The following is a 20,698-nucleotide window of genomic DNA, read 5'->3' as shown; positions in this document are numbered from 1 at the left end:
CTGTACATTCCATGGGCTTTCACAGATGTGTAATAACCTGTATCGACATTATTGTCCAGAACAGTGTCACTACCCTAAAAATCCCCTGTGCTCGACCTAGTCCTCCCTCCCTTTCTCTCCAACACCCCTGGCAACCACTCATCTTCTTTACTGTGTCTACAGATAGTTTCACCTTTCCCAGAAATCCATAAAGGTAGAATTCTACTTGAAACTGTAGTGACCGCACCACGTTGGTGTGGTGGGCAGGGTGTGAGTGGCCTGCCCTGGACGCAAAGCCCCCTACTGAGCAGATTCTCCCTGTTGCTGCTGCCAACCCCACACCTCCCAGGCCTCCACCTTCCCAGGGAGCCTCCAAGCACCTTCACCCTCTGCCTTCCCTGCACTCCCAGAACAACCATTCTGTACACCAGGAAAGCACATACAAAAGGTCCCTGGCTTCTGGGGAGGCACAAGACCCAGTGAGGAGAGGGGCATGATGGGAACAGCGGCCCACGCCCACCCTGTCCATTTCCTAGGTCCCCAAGGCAGAACTGGATCTGCAGCCCAGACAGAGCTGCTGACGCTAGTCCTGGCCTCCTACCCATTTGGCTTTGTTTTCCTGTCTCTCTGTCTGTCTACTTATCTGTCTGGACTATTCCCGTCTGTTTGTCTATTCCTGGGAAGCTCATTACTACAGGCCCTGGCATCTACCCATTTTGTCCCATACTATTATCCTAAACTTACCTCTTATTCAAAACACACAAAAAAAATAAAAACAGCAAAAACAAATGAATAAAACCAAAGAACAATAAACAAAAAACTCCAAGTCACCTAGATTTTTTCCTTTGTTATCTTCGAGAAGTTTTCTACTTTTATAGCCTTTTCAGATTGGCTTCTTTCACTTAGAAATATACTTACCTCATGTCCTTTTGTGCCTTGATAGCTCTTTTTTTTTTCTTTTATCCCTAAAGAAGATTCCAGGGTACAGATGTACCAGCATTTGTTTATCCATTTACCCATTGAAGAGCCTCTTGGTTACTTCCAAGTTTTCACAATTATAAATCTGCTATAATCATTCATGTGTAAATTCTTGTATGGAAATAAGTTTTCAACTCCTTTGGGAGCACAATTGCTAGATCATATGATAAGAGTATATTTAGTTTTGTGAGAAACTGCAAAATTGTCTTCTAAAATACCATTTGGCATTCCCACCGGCAATGATAAAGAGTTTCTGTTGTTCCTTGCTGGGATTTGGTGTTTTCAGTCATGTGGATTTTAGCTGTTCTGATAGGTGTTTTAGCTGTTCCAGTTTGTATTTCCCTGATGATATATGATGTTGGGAGTTTCTCCTATGCTTATTTTCCATCTGTATTACTGCTTTGGTGAGGTGTCTCTTCTGATCTTTTGTCCCTTTTTTAATTGGGTTATTTTCTTATTTTTCTTTTAAATGTTTTGCATATTTTGGATACTAGTCCTTTTATCAGATTTGTGTTTCAAAATCTTCTCCAGGGGTACTCTGGGGGGGCTCATTTGGTTGAACATCTGATTCTTGGCTTCGGCTCAGGTCATGATCTCAGGGTCCTGGGATCAGGCTTCTAGTCGGGCTCTTCGGTCTGCTTGAGATTCTCTCTCTCCCTCTCCATCTGTTCCTCCCCCTGCTTGCTCTCTTGCACTCACTCTCTCTCTCTCAAACAAATAAATCTTTAAAAAATATATTTTCTCCAGTTTTTGTGTTGCCTTTTCATTGTCATAACAGCGTCCTTAATGTTGCAGAAGTTTTTAATTTCAGTCAAGTCTACCTTCCTGATTTTTTTACAAATGGATCGTGATTCTTGTTTTATAGCTAAAATGTCATCTCAGAACCCAAGATCAGGGCACCTGGGTGGCTCAGTCGGTTGGGCATCTGCCTTCAGCTCAGGTCATGATCCCAGAGTCCTGGGATCGAGTCCCACATCAGGCTCCCTGCTGAGTGGGGAGCCTGTTTCTCCCTCCGCCTGCCGCTCCCCCTGCTTGTGCTCTCTCTCTCTGACAAGTAAATGAATAAAATCTTAAAAAAAAAAAAAACCCAGGATCACATAGATTTTTCTCCTGAGTTATCTCTTTGAGGTTTTATAGTTTTGTGGTGGACATTTAGGTCCGTGAACCACTTTGAATTGGTTTTGGTGCGATATGGAAGTTCCATGTCTAGGATCACTTTTTTTTTTTTTTTTGCATGTGGGTCTAGCTGTTTTAGTACAATTTGTTGAAAATACTAATCTCCCTCAATGAGTTGCCTTTGTTCCTTTATCAAAAATACTTGACTGTATATATGTGGGTCTGTTTCCAGGCTCTCTTTGCAGTTCTTTTGATCAGTTTGTCCAATCTTTCACCAATACCACCTACCTTGATCACTGTAGCTTTGAAATGTCTTGCAATCAGGTAGTGTCAGTTCTCTGACTTTGTTCTTATTCTTCAATATTGTTTTGGTTATTCTGTCTTTTGTCTTTCCTTATAAACTTTAGAATGAGTTTTTCAGTAGCCTCAGTTACTTGCTGAGATTTTGACTGGAATTGAATTGGAATTTGTATATCAAGCTGAGAAGAATTTATATCGACAATATTGAGTCTTCCTCAGAGAATATCATCCATCTAATTAGATCTCTCATTTTTTTCATCAGTCTTGTAATGTTCTTCATATGACTCATGTACTTTTTGGGATAATATAAATAATATTATGTTTTTAATTTCAAATCTAATTGTTCATCGCTGGATTATAAGAAAATAAGTGACTTGTATATTAACCTTGTATCCTGCAACCTTGCTATAAATTACTTAATAGTTTCAGGAATTTTATTGTTGTTGTTGATTCTCTGGGATTTTCTATGTAGACAATCATGTCATTTGCAAACAAAAGTATTTTTATTTTTTTATGAGCGGTGTATCTTTTCTTTAGAGATTTATTTATTTATTTGAGAGAGAGAGGTAGGGAGGGGCAGGGGGAGATAGACAATCACAAGCAGATCCCTCACTGAATGTGGAGCCTGACATGGGCTGAATCTCAAGACCCTGACATCACTACCTGAGCCCAAACCAAGCATTGGAAGCTTAACCAACTGTGCCACCTAAGCACCTCTGATCAGTATGTCTTTTAATTCCCTTTCTTCTCTTTATTTTATGTATTGCATTAGCTAGGACTTCCAGTACAATGCTGAATAGAAGCAGTGAGAGCAGACATCCTTGCTTATTCCTGATCTTAGCAGGAGAGTGTATGGTTTCTCACCATGAAGAATAGGGTCAGCTATAGGTTTTCTGTAGATGTTCTTTATCAAGTTGAGGAAGTTTCTTTCGTATTTCGAGTCTCCTATGAGTTATTATCATGAATGGGTGTTGGATTTTGTCATATGCTTTTTCTGCATATCAAGGATCAATATTATTATGTGATTTTTCTTCTATATCCTGCTGATATGATAGATTATATTAATCAGTTTCCCAATGTTCATTCACCAAGCATACTTGGAATAAATCTCACCTAGTGGTTATTTGTCATTCTTTCTATACATTATTGGATTCTATTTGCCAATACTTTGTTGAGAATTTTTGAATCTGTGTTCATGGGAGATATTGGTGTGTAGTTTTTCTTTCTGGTGTTGTCTTTGCCTAGTTTTGGTATTCGGGTAAAGCTGGCTTCATAGAATGGATTTGGAAATGTTTCCTCTGCTTCTATTTTCTGGTTATGTGATTATAGATAATTGGTATAATCTCTTTCTTAAATGTTTGGTAGAATTTACCCGTGAACCTATCTGGGCTTGGTGCTTTCTCTTTTGGAATAATTGATTCAGTTTCTTTAATACTACAGGCCTATTCAGATTATCTGTTTGTCCTTGTGTGAATTTTGATAGATATGCCTTTCAAAGAATTGGAAATTTTTGTACAGTTTACCAAATTTGTGGGCATAGAGTTGTTAATAATAATCCTTTATTATCCTTTCATGGGATCAGTAGTCATAGTTCCTCTGTCATTTCTGATATTTATATTTGCATCTTCTTTTGCTTCCTTAGGTAACCTGATGAGAAGTTTAGTAATTTTATTATTCTTTTCAAAGAACCAGCTTAAGGTGATTGATTTTAGGTCTTCCTCGCTTTCTGTTAAATGAATTTAATTCTATAAAATTTCCCTCTAAGCACTGCTTTACTACATCCCACAAATTTTAATTAATTGTACTTTCATTTTCATCTAATTTGAAATAGTTTTAGTTTCTTTCTTGTGATTTCTTCTTTAACCCATGTGTTATGAAGAAGTATATTGTATAATCTCCAATTTTTTTGGGTTTCCCATACATCTTTCTGTTACTGTTTCCTAAACTCCATTGTGATCTGAGAGCGTACACTGTAGGATTTCTGTTCTTTCAGATTTGCTACAATATATTTGATGGTTCAGAATGTCATCAGTCTTTCTGAGCGTTCCCTGTGAATTTGAGAGGAGTCTGTGTTCTGTTGTTGCTGGATGAAGTATTCTATAAACATAAAGTTGATTGACGCTGCTCAGTTCACCTATGCCCTTACTGATTTGCTGCCTCCTGATTGTCAATTACTGATAGAGGGATGTTGAAGTCTCCAACTGTATGAGTGGATTCATCTGTTTCTCCTTGCAGTTCTTCCAGTTATTTTCTCAAGCATTTGACATTGTGCTATTAGCTGCATCCACATGCAGGACTGCTATGTCTTCTTAGAGAACTGACCACTCTCTTCATTTTGTAATACTGCTTGTCCCTGATAATTTTCCTTTCTTTGAAATTTGCTTTTTCCGAAATTAATATAGCTTTTTCAGCTTTCTTTTCATTAATATTAACATGGTAAATCTTTATCCCTTTACTTTTAATCTATCTGTATCTATATTTAACTTGAGGTTTTTTTTTTTAAAGATCTATTTATTTATTTGTGTGTGTGTGTGAGAGAGAGAGAGAGAGATCACAAGCAGAGAGAGCTGCGGGCAGAGGGAGAAGCAGGCTCCCTGATGAGCAAGGAGCCTGATGCGGGACCTGATCCCAGGACCGTGGGATCATGACCTGAGCCGAAGGCAGATGCTTAATGACTAACCACCCAGGTGTCCCTTAACTTGAGTTTCTTATAGATGACATATTGTTGAGTCTTTTTTAAAAATCCACTATAACAGTCTCTTTAATTGGTATATTTAGAAAACTAACATTTAAAGTGATTATTAGTAGTTGGATTAGGATCTAGCATATTTGTTTATCTTTTATACTTGATGACCTTGTTCCTTTTTTTTTTTTTTTGATCCTCCACTCTTTTTTGCCTTTGTTTTAATTGAGTGTTTTGTATGATTCATTTTGTTCTCCTTTTGTAACATATCGGTTATACTTCTGTTTAAACTGTTTTTCTAATTTTTGGCTCATGAATTTGCAATATGCATTTATAAGTAATCCAGGTCCACTTTCATTATGGACCAGTAACATTATGCCACTATATGGATAGTACAAGAACATTATAAAGAGTATTTTGAAGTTCTCATTTCTATCCTATAACATGCTGCCATTCATTTATTTCATTTACCCCAAAACTAAAATCACTGAATACATTCTTGCTATTATTATTTTGAACAAACTGTTACCTGTTGGATCAATTAATAATAAAAATAAAATATTTACTTCATTTATTCTTCTCTAATGTTCCTTTTTATGCAGAGTGGATTTTCTGACTGATGTCTTTTTTGTTCTCTCTAAAGGATTTATCTTAACTTTATTTGTAGGGCAGGTGGACTAACAAAAAATTGTTTTAACTTACGTTTGTCTGAGAAAATCTTTATTCTTTATTTTGATGGATAATTTTATTGGATACAGAATTCCAGATGAGAGTCTTTTTTTTTTTTCTATCAGTACTTTAAATATTTTTATTCCACTCTCGTTTTGTTGGCATAGTTTCTAAAGAGAAGTCTGATGTAATTCTTATCCTTGCTTCTCTGTAATTAAGGTATTTATCCTCCCCAATGCCCTATGGCTTCTTTCAAGATTTTTTCCTTGTCTTTGATTCTCTGCAGTTTTAATATTATATGCCAAGGTGTAGATAAATATTTGGTGTTCACAGATCTTCCAGGATCTGTGGTTTGGTGTTTATCATTAATTTTGGAAAATTGTCATTATCACTTTAAATATTTCTTCTGCTTTTTTCTCTTCTCCTTCTGGTATTTACATTATACATATTACACCTTTTGGAACCATTCCTCAGTTCTTGGACATTCTGTTTCATTTTTTCCAGTCTTTTTTTTTTTCCTTTGCATTTAAGATTTAGTAGTTTCTATTGACATATCTTCAAGCTCACTCATTCTTTCCTCTCTTGTGTCCAATCTGTTGATGAGCCCATCAGCAGTGTGTTTCATTTCTGTTAAGAGTGTTTTTATTTATTTCTAGCATTTCCTTTTGATTATTTCTTAGTTTCCATCTCTCTGTTTTTACTGTCCATCTTTTCTTGCATACTGTCTACTTTTTCCTTACCTTATTAATTACACCTATATTAATTCCCTTCTTGATAATTCCAACATTTCTACCAATCTAAACCAGGTTCTGATGCTTGCTCTGTCTCTTCAAGTTGTGTTTTTTGTCTTTTTTGACAGACTGACGTGATGTACTGGGTGAAAGGAATTAGGCCTTTAGTGTGAGGTTTTATATGTATCTGGCTAGAGGTTATGTTTACTCTGCTGTAACTGTAGATATCAGTTATAATTTCCCTGTTGTCCTTATTTTTGTCTTCACTGTTACCTTTGGGTTTCCAGAGAGATTTATTTCTAAATAAGGCCTGCAGTGTGCTATTATTTCCTTGTATTCCCCTGTTCATACACAGAAGCCCTACTCATGTGCTGGTAAGTTGTGGGGCCTATGATTTAGGTCTCAGTGAGTCTTTTAGTGCCACTGGGTTGTATCCTTCATAATTACCACTCAGGTTTTTTTGGGTTTTTTTTATCTGTTTGTTTGCTTGTTTGTTTGTTTATTTTTCCACTCCTGAGGTAAGACAGGAAGGCTAGACGTTGCTGGAATGGCTTCTTTCCCTTTCCCCACCTCGAATGCTACTAGGAGCTGGAGTTAGGTATTTTCCTTTCTCCAGTTTTATTAAATCCCAGTAAGTTACAGTCTCTTTAAGTAGTTTGTCTTGAGGGCAGGTCGCTAAGAAGAACAGAATGCTTTGGGTATATTTCAAAATGGCTACTTTTCCTTTTATTTGCCAAAATTTTGAGGGAATTTTTCTCTAATTTTCAACATGAGAAACTGGTGGGGCTCTGAGAGGTCAAACTCACAAAAGTGTAGGGTCCCCTCAAGAATGTTTAACCTTGAAACTTGTCTACAGTGGGCCTTCAGCCTTTCATCAGTTTCATTCCGGGTTTTTCTACCCTGCTACTGGTTCCTACAGGAATTTCCGTCCTTGGGCTTCTGCCCCACTAAGCTGTGATTCTTTGTGTCCCCCTATTATTCTCCTCAATTTGGAGGCAGTGGTCATGATGGCTCTGTGACATCAATTGTCATGGATCTAAGAAGAGTTATTAATTTTCAGCTCAGCTTTTTTCTTGTTGTTAGGACCAGTAGGACGATTTCTAATTTCTTTTATATACCATATCGAGGACTGGAAGCCTGTGTACAAGTAATGGATTGTTTCTCTACAACTCTAATTCCAGATTTGTAGAGGGCAGTCAGTAGTCCTACCCTACATTCACACATGCGGTAGGGTTCATGTAATATATGTGAGTGTGCTCAATTTTCAAATATATGGATAATGTTATTTCTCTTTTATTAAATAAGTTTAATGCCTATAAACTCTTCTTTTTGAAGGAAATTTTCCTTTTGATTACTTTTGATTTTTTTCTTTCTTCTATTATATAAATTTGAGTGTTTTCAAATGAAGCCATGAGAAACTGTACACTGATAAGGATTAAGTGTAGCTTGGTTCATTGCTTTACCCTATCCGTGGTGATTAAAGAACAGACATCTAGCAGAATAGCTGAGAGTAACTGGGACCAAGTAAAGCCAAGGTTTTGTCTTGGTACTGCATTTCATGCACGAATTTCAATAAGCTAAATAATAGTGAAATGGATTAAGTGTTTCTGATATCTGGAAGTGTCCACTAGGAGACTCTAAGTCAGTGCCAGCCTACCTTCCATGCTGCAGGCACTTGGAGATTGTGACTCGCTGCAGGAGAGGCACTTCAGGAAAATGTACTAATTAGGTTCTTTTAATTCTTCACCAGGAAACCCTGCATACTTGGGTATTGTCGAGATAGCTGCTGTCTGGTTTCAATACTATTCTGTAATTTAATCATTAACTCATATTTTCTATTATCTCATATCTTTTGTGGAATGTTTTCCTTCAAAGGTATGCTCACTCCAGATAAATGTTGAGGAGTTTCCTCTCAAAAAAACTTAACATATATTTAATTGAATGTTATTATAATATTTGTATTTAAATGACATATCATTTTATTCTATCTATGAAGTTTTCTTCAAGTTTTCCCTACCCTATATCATAAGCAGTTACAATTATAGTATCATCCTTGAATATAATATTGATTTAATATCTAAACATAATATTTTTATTTATGTATTCTTTGAATCCATATTGTTTTATGATAAAAGTCATGATAAAATGATTGTTTTATAATATATAATGTTGACTTTTATTATATTAATGAGTATATGTCTGACCAAAATTTAGAAGATCAGAATAGAAGTAACCAAATTATTTGTCCAGCAGCTGATTTTAGAAGCTATTTCAAATAAGAAGTTATTATTGCAACATAAGTTGGTTTTCAGTAAAATGTGTGTAATAAAATATAAAATTAGGAACAAATTAAACTAAAATTATTTTTCAAGGTTATTAGCCATTTTACTTTTTCAAGGTAATAGATTTTTGGAAAATAATAATAAAAAAGAAAAATATTTTGCTGACAGTTATCACAAAATTTCTCTGAAGACAATGAATATTGTTTTCACCGAAAGACAAAAAAAAATAATATTAGCCTTTTTTAGGCTTCTCATTTGCCATAAAAAAACCCAACATTATATGGAGCCCTTAAATGATCCTCCTATTTTTGCCATTGGCTATTATGGCTACAGAAACACTGGACATAGCATGCAATTATTCAATCTTATGCATTGGGAGTATTATAAATACATGTTACAATTGAAACAATCCATGAGATTGTGAAAAAGTTTCATTGGAATTAAGTAGTGAATTAGTGAAGTTTATCAGAATGAATGAGGACTACAGTAGGGTAAAATATTGGGTACCATTGTTTGAAGTCTATTAGAGAGTTAATGCTCATGATGGGGCACAGGGGAGGGAGAACAGGCAGGGGATGTCACGGTGGATTTAGGAGAAGCAGAGTAAAAGAATGAGGGAAATGGAATTTGGCAAGAGCATGTAAGATTAATTGAAGATTAAGATGACTGAAAGAAAAATGAAATGAAAAACAATAAAAATAGATATATTAATAAAATACATTTATACTAGGGTTTTGAAAAAAGCAAAACATGTTGGGTTGTGATTTCATGTAATTTGGTTTTCTGAATTGGTTTTTCCAGAAAAAGAGTTATAAAATAAAATAAATCCATCCCCTTTTAAATCTTTATGTTGTAACTCAGGATTTATGAAGAAAAAAAATAATTCAACTTAGGTTGACTTTATAAAGTTGTCCTGTTATATTGAATTGGAAGCTTCTTACCTTTTTAATTTTTTTAAAATGGAGGAATTTTGTGTTTATTTGAGAAATAGGTACCAACCAGATCTTAGAGCTTTGGGATGAATGTTTGCTTCTGTGTGAGACCGGAAACGCTCGGTTGACCCAGATTCCCTTCCCTGACTTTTAGTTTATTTCACTTATTGAGGAATCAATATAAAAAGTGCTTTTTGCTTAGGAAATGTGTGCTTTTCCATACTGTTGATGTTAAATCTCACTTTTTAGGTTTTTAAATTTGGGGCAAGTTTTTCTATTTTTCTTTCTGTATGATCATCTTGATGGTTTTTTAATTTTTTTCAACTTCCATTAATAGCTGGATTTCTGACTTAGACTTTTTGTAATAGTAACATTAGCAGCATGCTAATTTCTGGCTCTAGATAAGTTGGTGGCTCTTGGCAGTATTTCTGGAATGCCATACAATATCGTGTCATTACTTGCAACAGAATGAGTGGTGTTATTTTCTCCTGATAGTACAAAATTTGGATAAACTTTTGTAGGATAAATTATCTTTAGATAAATTTTGATACTAAGAAAAAAAAGTGAGGGGCATCTGGGTGGCTCAGTCAGTTAAGCATCTGCCTTCGGCTCAGGTCATGATCCCGGGGTCCTGGGATCGAGTCCCACATCGGGCTCCCTGCTCAGCGGGAGGCCTGCTTCTCCCTCTCCCTCTGCCTGCCTCTCTGCCTACTTGTGCTCTCTATCTCTCTGTCAAATAAATAAATAAAATCTTTAAAAAAAAAGTGAGAAAGTAGGATTTTTTTAGTAGAGAGCAATGTTACTGGACAAAAACACTGTTGTAATAGAAGAAAATTATTATTATGTGTTTTCTTTTTTCTGAGTCATATTTTTCCCATGTATAAGAAAGAGTTGTGTAAGTGATTGCTAACATGCATTTATATATATACATATACATATATATATAAAATATTACTATCATTTCTAGGGAAATGATAACTGAAAGTTAGTTACAGAGAGGTAATATAGAAAAATGTTTGCTGCCTTGCCTGTTTTTGTTGTTGTTTTTGAAGAGCACTAGGAAATGGCATTTTTTGTTTTGAATTGTTTTTTACTGTTCAATAAGATTATTGGAACTTGGCCTCATGGTTGGTTTTAAAGCTAACTTTATTGCTATTTCACTTTTTATGTGTTCAGTCTGTTAGTCCTTGCATTTAAAAACTCCTGGGTATTGATGTTAGTTAGTTAATTCAGGAAGATTCTCTGTTTGTCAAAATACTAAATATGTTATGCACATTACTTTGGCTTCTGAAATGACTTGTATATGGTCATGTTCACTTAAGATAAGTGTTCTCTTCTTTTAAAACAACCTTGGGGAAACATGGACAAAGTCCTTTAGCAATGAGAAATTCTAGTTTTATAGCTCCTTCCAGCTCTTTTAGATTCTTAAGATAGTTACAGGTTTTGGCCATGCCTACTATGATACGCAGAAATCGACATGACAAAACCAAACAAAGGTCTGACTACTTAAAGAAAATATAACTCACTCTGTAACCCCAATTTGTGAGATAGAAAGTATTAGAGTCAAGGTGTCGTGCTGTCCCATTGCCAGACTCCATTCTTCCATTAACAACCAGGACGTCCATATATCTCTAACATCCAAGACATAAAGAGTTGCTTTTTCTTTTTTGGCCCCCATTATTAGGTATATACCACTGAGGAATCTGGACTAAACATCCTCGTGTGGTCAGTGATTGGAAGCAAAAGAACTGGTTGGATGTATGGGCATGTCCCTCTCTCCAGTAACAGTGCATTTAAAGTGGCATTTGAAGCTGATTTGGCTGGAAATGAGGAAATCTTTATTGCCCTTGATGACATCACTTTCACCCCAGAATGTGTCTTTGGAGGTAAGTGACTTCTTTAGTAGACGGGGTGTATAAGGATTGTTTTACTATCCAAATATAGAAGAACTGGGAATTCCTGCTGAATAACATTTGTTTCCAGGTCCAGTACTATTCATACACTGAAAGAAGATCAGTATATGTTGTAGGAGGTAATGTTGTAGGAGATAAGTTTTTCTGCCCATGAGCTTAACCATAAAGTTTTCATGTCCTCTAGGCAACCAAATTACTTTGATTACAGTCCTTAAGAGACATAGGGGATAGTTAGTTTCATTAGAAGAGCATTATTGTCTGCTTTCCTACTTTCTTTATTTCTAAAGGTTCACAAGAACTACATAAGGATTCTTCTGGTCACCTGTCATCTTCCAAAGTACCTTTTCCATCCGAATTAGCTTTCCCCCATTCCCTGGACCATTTCCCTTCTCCTCACTGTTTCTACTGTACAATCTAGAATTCAGAGTCAAAACAAGAATCTTGTCAATAACGGTTTTTGTAAGAAGTCATTCCCTTAACTGAAATCTGAATTTCTCCTATTTACGATGCTTCCGCTTAAGTGGCCATTTGTTCTTTATAAAGTCTTCAGATTTTCATTGTTAAATAATAGGGTCATTGTCTTTCTGGCTACTCTATGCCTCATTCAGAATTTTATTTTTATAGAGTTATTTAAAAGTTTCTTCTTTGGGGGACACCTGGCTGGCTCAGTCTGTAGAGCATGTGACTCTTGATCTTAGTGCTGTAAATTCAAGCCCCACATTGAGTGTAGAGATTACTTAAAAAAATAGAAATTTAAAAAAAATTAATTTTCTTCTTTTTAAGGCCACACATCTGGGTTCTTATCCTTCCAATGGTTTTTTTTCTGGATCCCAAGTCCTGGGCAATTTCAACTTCCAGGTCACTCAGCCTATAAGGTTAATCTTTTCAATTCTAATTACCTTCATAAATATTTTTCCTCCATAACCAGCTCCCACACTTACATCCTGGATCTTATCATCCTGTCTGAAATTTTAGAGTTGAAAATTTCATCTGATCATTATATCCTCTACTTCCTGATTACTCCTCCTAAACCTGTTTTCAAACATAATTAACAAGAAAAAAAAATACAATTCTAGATTCTCAGTGCTTCCTGCTTTCTTCTATAAAATAGCTTCTTTATACTTTTTTCCTAATAATCCCAGATCTAATGATCTAACATCTCAATTCCATTCTCAATCAGTACTTTGAATTATTTTATGTCTAATTTTTTTTATTTTTTATTAATTCTTTAAAAGATTTTTTATTTATTCATTTGAGGGGGAGAGAGAGAGAGAGAGAGAGAGAGAGCACTAAAAGGGGAGGAGGTCAGAGGGAGAGGGAGAAGCAGACTCCTCAGTGAGCAGGGAGCCTGACACAGAGCTGGATCCCAGGACCCCAGGATCATGACCTGACCTGAAGGCAGACGCTTAACCATCTGAGCCACCCAAGTGCCCCTATGTCCATTTTTTAAAGATAAATTTGGGTTCTAATTATGTGCCAGGCATTGTATGTATTAGCACATTTATTTATCAGACTCTAGAATAAATACAAATATCCAGGTCATGTTCAGTCATAATGGCCTTATCAGTCTTTGAAATTGGGTTACTATAACCATTTGTATTTTCCAGGCTGCTGCTGGTCATGCTCCTTGGGATCACTAAAAGTTTTGGTTTATCACCTTAGCTGGTGGTCAAGTGTCCTACATACATCTATTTCTCATTCCCTGGCACTGCTTTTCTACAACAGTCCTCAAATCTCCCAGCTACTCCCTTGAAATTTCTTCACTTTGCCAATGTTCTTATATCCTTTGAATAGAAAATAACCCCCTTTTGAAGCAAATTCCCTTAACCTTTTTTTTTTTTCCCACCTCTAAATGTGCCTGTATCCACAACCAAACACCTTTTTTGTCACTGTTTGTCTCAGGGAAAACCCTCAGTCTTTCCAAGAGCAAATGTTCTTGGTCATTTCCTTTCTTAGTTCCTTCCAGTCACTGTTCCATCAAAGTCTTCTCTGTCCTGTATCTTCTGTTTCTTTCCTTCTCCTACTTATTCTTAGCTCTTCTCACACACATGGAAGCAAACATACATATATATGTGTATACATACATATCTACACATACATACACTTACATGCATTTATACATCACTTCCCACTAATTTTGAGCTCAAGAGCAAGAGGAGTTTGTCTATTTCATCTCCAGAGCTTAACACAAGGACTAGGAAATTTGGGCTGAAAAGTTACTATTATTCTAAATAATCATAATAACAATTGTAACTGATTATGTGAGCAGAGTTGCTAACATTTGCTTAAGTATAAGAAGGTTCTTGCCCACTGTGTTATAGAACAGATTCTACTTTTGAGGACAGTTAAAAAACAAACAATAAGACCTCTGGCATTAAACCATGTCTTCTTTCTTTAAGTTTCTGTAAAAGAAGTGCCTCCAACCAAATCCCCATGCAAAATCCAGAATCTCTAGGTGTAGTTCATACAGCAATGCTTCATGGTTGATTCAGGCAGACATTTTTAGAAAATCATCAGTTAAACCCCAGTGTTTCTCCAGTGGGGTATCAGGACCCCCATAGTGACATGCCAGGAAGCATGCAATACCACCAAATAACCCGGTTGCAACTCCATTGGATTCGCTTGAAGATCTGGGGAGAGAGGTGACATAAAGAGTTATGTGACATTTGGAGTAAACATGTGCTGAGTGGTGGAGAGGTGACAGCTGGACTAAAATTGTAGAGACACAAGTCTAAATCATGACTGTCTCACTAAGTAACTGTATAATTCTGAGAAAATCATTTTAACTCCTTAGACCATGTTTCGTCATCAGGGAAATGAAGTAGACAATCTCCTAAGTCCCTTCCAAATCTGCCATCCAGGCAGGGCTGGATTTGTACAAGAGGATCAGGAAAGCAGAAGGAGTGCATAGAGAATGACAGAGAAAGGGAGTGAGTCCAGAGGGAAGGAGGCAGGGACAGGTAAGGGGGTGCAAGGGTAAAGGCAGACAAGTGAAAGCAGAGGTGTCACTGCAGTTAGAGAAGGCTCATCACTCTTTGGTGTATTGGTGAACTTGAGCAGGTCTGCCCTTCATTTAGCCAGTGTTAGTTGAGAATCTACTGTGTACTGTCCTGGATTTGTATTGGAAGGGCAGTTATGAATAGAAGTTTAGAAGTTTTTTTGTTTTTGTTTTTTAACCCCCCCCATTACCTTAGTCTAAACACACCTCAGGCAACAAATTCTATAGATTTTGCCTTCTTTCTTCCCCCCTTGCTTCCATTTTACCACTCAAACTCTAGTTCAAGGCGTCCTTATTACTCATCAGAATCTCTGTCATGGCTTCATAACTGATTTATCTAATTTACTGACATGTAAAGAACTACCAAATTCATCTTCTAGGACCTATGATAGAGTAAGGTCCAGAAAAGTAGATCTGGCATCTTTCTTATTCAACACAATAACAAATTTTTTTTTCAAGCAACAGAATCTGACTTGAGCTAACTTAAGTCAAAACTAAGTTTGTTGAAAGGATTTTGAATAGTTCCAAAAATTAAATGGAATACTGAGAATCTAACTCAGCAAAATGAGTGGGAAGCAAGTGAGATGAAGTATATCAGAGGATAAAACTGGCTAATTCCACCAGCTTTGAATACTTGCTTTGGAAACTGGTCTATCTACTCCCCTGTCATCACTCTGAATGATCTCTAACAGTCCCTGTGTCACTACGTCGGAATTAAAATTGCTAGGTAGAAGCATACCCTTAACCAATCCCATGCTTCAGGGTCCCCTAGGTTATGCTCTCATATCTAATCTCCACATCATCCAGGTCTGCATGATGGCCAATTCTCTTGTTGCTCATAATCAAGCTTGAATACTCTGTAGCATATGGACCAAATTGTAAAGTTAACCAGGAATAATGAATTATCTGTCTGTACTCTAATGGAGAGAGGGGAAATAAAAGGGAAACTAATCAAAATACACAAATTCATACAAGTTATAAAGAAGAAGAAAAATGCTTAGAGGCTCTCAATTACCCACTAAATAAGCTTCGTATCCGTTAGTACAACTCTTGTCTTACCTGTCTCTGTCTATGAAATAATCCCTCAAAATGAGCCCCCCTGCCTCTATCCAGCCATGCCCCATAGCCTTCCACCTCCATGACTTTGGTCCCACCACCTCTCTGGCTGGAAACGCCCTGCCCTTTACCTTCTCTTGTGTAAATGCTTTTCCACTTTGATGGGCAGAGCAACACTGCCTTTTTCATGACTTTATCCTTAATACTCCCCAATATAGGGAAGCCAAACCCTATTGCAGATTCTCTTAGCCTGGTTTACAGCTCTCCTATAATACAACTTACATGGGTGTTTTGTGATATGCATGGCTTATTTTCTGTCATTTTTTTGGTCCATGTTAAAAAATCACCCTCGTCATTATCTTGTTTTGTGTGTGTGTATGTGTGTGTGTGTGTGTGTTTTAATATTAGTAGGAATGAGTGATCTTTAACTTTTAGGTTGAGAAAAATATAAAATAAATTTCAAGTCAGCATATGATACAGAATACTCATTTTATATCAGAAGCGATATGGTAATTATAGATGAATTATTTAAAACATGATTTTAATGTATGTTCAGTTTTATAATTTTGTTTCAGTTAGTGATTCACGAGCCTAATTTTAAAATTAATAGTGATAATTACAAAAAACCTGAAAGAAAATGGTAATCAGTCCATCCCAGTTCACTTACTGACTTCTAGAATATTGTTAGATTTTAAATCTATTATTGTGGGTCATGAAGTCCTCACAGTTTATCAAAGGATGGGATAATTCCTTTCTACCCTGGGAAGGGATGTTACATTTAAAGGAAAAACAAAACAAAACATAAGAACCAGAAAATGGCATTAAATGCTACTACCAGGCAGGCTTATGCAAACAAGACCCGGACTCCCCCTTGTCTGCATTTGGAGCAACTTGCGTATTATACTATGAGACGGTTCTTACTTGATTTCTTGCTGATCATCAGACTGGAAGGAATTTTGTTAAATTAGGGGGAAAAAGTCCAAAGGAAAACCATAGAAGACTCAGTCCCGATATGAACTCCATTAGCCTAGCTGAATTTGACAAGTGCCTCATCTGAACCTGAAGATAAACCACATGTTACTGTTCTAACTCTGTCTTAAAGGTGAATGCTTTTATGTGAACACTGATATTATCATATAAACATATATTTCTGTATGTATGGCACATAAATACATACATAATATATACTTGAATGTATAAGTACTATGATGTCTATATAAAACAAAACCTGGTGTACTGATATAGCCATTTCTCTACCATATGAAAGCAGTAATCAACTCCTAAATTCCTAGTCATGTTTGGAAATTATCATAATCTTTGCCAAATCCTTTCTTTTCACTCAGAAATAGGGCCAACTGTTTTGCCAGGCCAAGTGTGTCTGAGAGATTCTGGGAGCTTTTCATTGCCAAGGTCAATCTGGCTCTGTTTTGTTCTCTTGGGCTATTAGAGTCTATACTTTTATTATGGTTTTCCTAATTCCCTGGAACACATATGTTGTTACCTGGAAAACATCCAGACTTTAGGAAAACAAGTTTGTTTGTTTGTTGCCTAAGAAATAGGATAAAAAAAGGCACTGCTTCACTAAAAAAAAAAAAAAAAAAAAAAAAAAACCTAGATTTTTTTTTAATTAAATGTCAAATGACTTCAACAATTCTGATAACAGCTTTTTTTTTTTTTCTGATAACATCTTATTGGCATGTGACAACATTTTACCCGGAAAGGACTGGTTACTCTTTCTGAAAATAGTTGGAAGTGGCAAAAACAGAAAACAACAACAACAAATAAAACACAACTTTCTTGGCTTAACAAAGAATAAATGGGTTTGTATGTAGGAGTTATTTTTGCTAATATAAACTTTGCTCAAAATAGAAAACACGAGGTTAGAAAAATAACCAGGTTTTGGTAAAAACAGGTCTAAAGAAATGATAGACTGGGGCACCTGGGTGGCTCAGTCGTTAAGCGTCTGCCTTCAGCTCAGGTCATGATCCCAGGCTCCTGGGACCGAGTCCCACATTGGGCTCCCTGCTCCGCAGGACTTCTGCTTCCCGCTCTCCCACTCCCCCTGCTCGTGTTCCCTCTCTCACTGTGTGTCTCTCTCTCTCTCAAATAAATAAATAAAATCTTAAAAAAAAAAAAAGAAATGATAGGCTGGGTTGTTTCTGCCAGATGGAGCAAATGAATGATCAATTAGGAGGTCAGTCCAAGTTCTAGAATATTCTGACCTTGCTGTTTGCCCCTTCTGGTCTTTCTGATTGTAATATAATTAACATAATGTTAGTCATGCCTTCCGTAGAATTCCATATGGAGCAAGATAACCCAATATACTTCAAAGTAATCACTTTTAATCATTTCATCAGAAAGGCAAAAATTAATCTTAACAATTCTATGGCTTTTAAATAATAATAATTCAATCATATACAACACTCTGAACTTAGAGGTAAAGCTACTGATTAATATTTCTCAAAAGTTAATATTGATTAAATTAAACATAGTTTGATTTATCTCTGTCTTTAGCGCCGGTGCCCTATTAACTGGAAGTCATCGTATCAGCCATTTTCTCTGGATGGGTCATAGAAGTAGTCAAGACACTAGAGCTGAGAGATCTCTGAAAGACCACTGTAGAATTATATTTGACTCCTGAGTGGTCTTCTTTACCACCTGCCTCAGTAAATCATCTCTCTCTCCTTTGGCCTTCCTGAGACATGTACAACAGGTGTTTCTAAAGTGTATATGGAATTGAACAACATTCCCTCACTGACAGCTTGCTTGAACTCTTTAGACTTTCTTCATATATTTCTGGTGTGTGATGGAGACATAGCTGCCCACTCTCCATCTCAAGCCTACTTCGCTGAGACAAAAATCTAGTGATTGATCGGTGCCAAAATACTCAAAATTTCTGTAAGTAAAAGCTTTCCTACTCACCGGATTGACAACGACATTTTCTTTCCCCAGTCCCTTCCCAGCCAGCAAAGAGTATAATACCATCATATCTGCAATGTTCATTATTTCTTCTGCAGTTGTAGGTTTGAGAGGGAGAACATGGATGAGGCTGGCATCAGGACAGTGGTACTTCATCCCATAAGGACAGTGGATTTAATCCTGTAAGGCTTTGGAGAACCATTTTTGAGCAGGAGTCTTCCTTTGGGGAATGTAAACTGGAAGCAATATGAAGCATGAATTTAAAAAGGAATGTATTTAATAATAAGGGCCCTAAAATTAGAAGTCAAGAGTTCAGCATTTGGGGAATTCTTTTTTTAAACTATTCAATAAAGTTGCAGTTAATGTGGGCCAGAGCTACCAAGTGAACAATAGCATTAGATTAGGTCAAGTACCTAACACTGTGCATAACAGAGGCCACACCAGCATAGATATGTTTGACCAGGAACTGCCACACCATCTGGAAATGATAAAATAGGAATGAATCTGTTAATCCACTAGGGTCTCTCTGGGTTCCAGGCCTCGTGACAAGAAAGAAATGACCAGCCATATTTTATACTTTTATATGTGTTCCCACATTCACACACATTTTAGGTTATTTGGGGTTAGATGATGGCAGTAAATTCTTCATTTATGCAATTTCGGTCATTTACATTACTATCACTATCTTTTCATTAGGAAGGAATTGGCCATAATCGTGGCAAACGTTGATGTGGAGTAAAAGTGGTAATTCTTTGGGGGCCTCTGTAATAGGTCCTGTTTCCTCAGCTCTTGATTCTCCCTAAATATATTCTTGATTTTCTTTCAAGTGTGCGATCTTCATATGAGCTGGGGGAGAGCGGGAACTCGGGCAGTAGGGCATTCACCCCTCCACAGCCTCATGTGCTCTTTCCTTATGTTGCCCACCATCCCCCACCCAGGCCTTCTCCTCCACCCTTTCTATCACTCGTGAAGAGCTCTATGGTTTCAAACCACCCTCTGATGTGCAGGTGTACGTGCATGCATACATGTGTACACACAATATGTGCACAAACGCACATATATAAGGGCATTATATGTATGTCTATATACATTTTGAAATTCTTTCAGCTTTCTTCTATATTTTAGCTTAGCCTTGAGTGGCTGCAACTCTTCACTTTGAAAATAATGATCACTTTCTGTTTGGCATCTGTTCTCAGGCTCTTATCAGCTTCCACATTGGATCCAACTTCTGGAAGCTTTTAGATTTCCCTTACTTTTGTCTCTTCTGTCAGACTTTTGATGTTTCTTGTTCATGTAGCCCTCCTGACAAGCCAAATAAGCCCTCCTGACTTCTCACATACTCTGCCTACTCCTCAGACGCCTCTGTGTGCGCCACACTCTTTTGTTTCTCTTTAGTCCAAACAGAGGTCACATCCCATCTTTCCAGGAATATTTAAGCTATTAGATATGGAAATTAAATAAGATTAAAGTGGTTCTCTTAGGGGCGCCTGGGTGGCTCAGTTGGTTGAGCGACTGCCTTTGGCTCAGGTCATGATCCTGGAGTCCCGGGATCGAGTCCCGCATCGGGCTCCCTGCTCGGCGGGGAGTCTGCTTCTCCCTCTGACCCTCTCCCCTCTCGTGCTCTTGATCTCATTCTCTCTCTCAAATAAATAAATAAAATCTTTAAAAAAAATAAAAATAAAGTGGTTCTCTTAGGACTCCAAATTAGAGATAACCATTATTATTTTTTTGATAACCATTATTAATGAAAAAAGAAAGGAACATTTTTATACTTAATGAAGGGTCCTTCAGGAAATATGAATGTAAAATTATAACTCAAAATACCCTCAAACCAAGAGTTCTGAAGAATTAAAATTAAATATATCCATATGTGTGTGTATATATAATATTTCCCCCCTCCCATAGTCTTATAATTTTTTTGTGATCTTTCTGAGTATTGTTAATGAGATCTGTGCCAGAGACAAACAATTACCAATTTATAACTGATGTATTTTACAGCGAGCATTTTACCGTTTATGTCATTGAGTATGGCAATATTTGGCAAGAGTTTACTCCCTCCTCTTTAAAACTGAACTTCCTTGTGCATATTTTTTTCCTTTCAAAACAGGCAATCAATTTTGCCTTCATTAAGCATATTAATCA

The 20,698-nt window shown here is 36.6% G+C and overlaps 1 protein-coding gene across 1 annotated transcript in view; it reads left to right on the top strand.

Moving 5' to 3' along the window:
* The window catches only part of MALRD1 (MAM and LDL receptor class A domain containing 1), a gene marked incomplete at its 5' end in the record, with an annotated part of 844,763 nt that overhangs the window by 666,937 nt on the left and 157,128 nt on the right, over positions 1–20,698 (top strand). Inside the window, one exon of the mRNA XM_073885547.1 lies at positions 11,355–11,556. Coding sequence (XP_073741648.1) covers positions 11,355–11,556 — 202 coding nt within the window. The remainder of the gene's footprint in view (positions 1–11,354; positions 11,557–20,698) is intronic.

The sequence above is a fragment of the Callorhinus ursinus genome, unplaced genomic scaffold, assembly GCF_003265705.2.
Source record: "Callorhinus ursinus isolate GAN/ISIS: 27379988/994484 unplaced genomic scaffold, GSC_fseal_2.0 scaffold63, whole genome shotgun sequence".
NCBI classification, from domain to species: Eukaryota; Metazoa; Chordata; class Mammalia; order Carnivora; family Otariidae; genus Callorhinus; species Callorhinus ursinus.
This window is presented reverse-complemented; position numbering and strand designations above follow the sequence as displayed.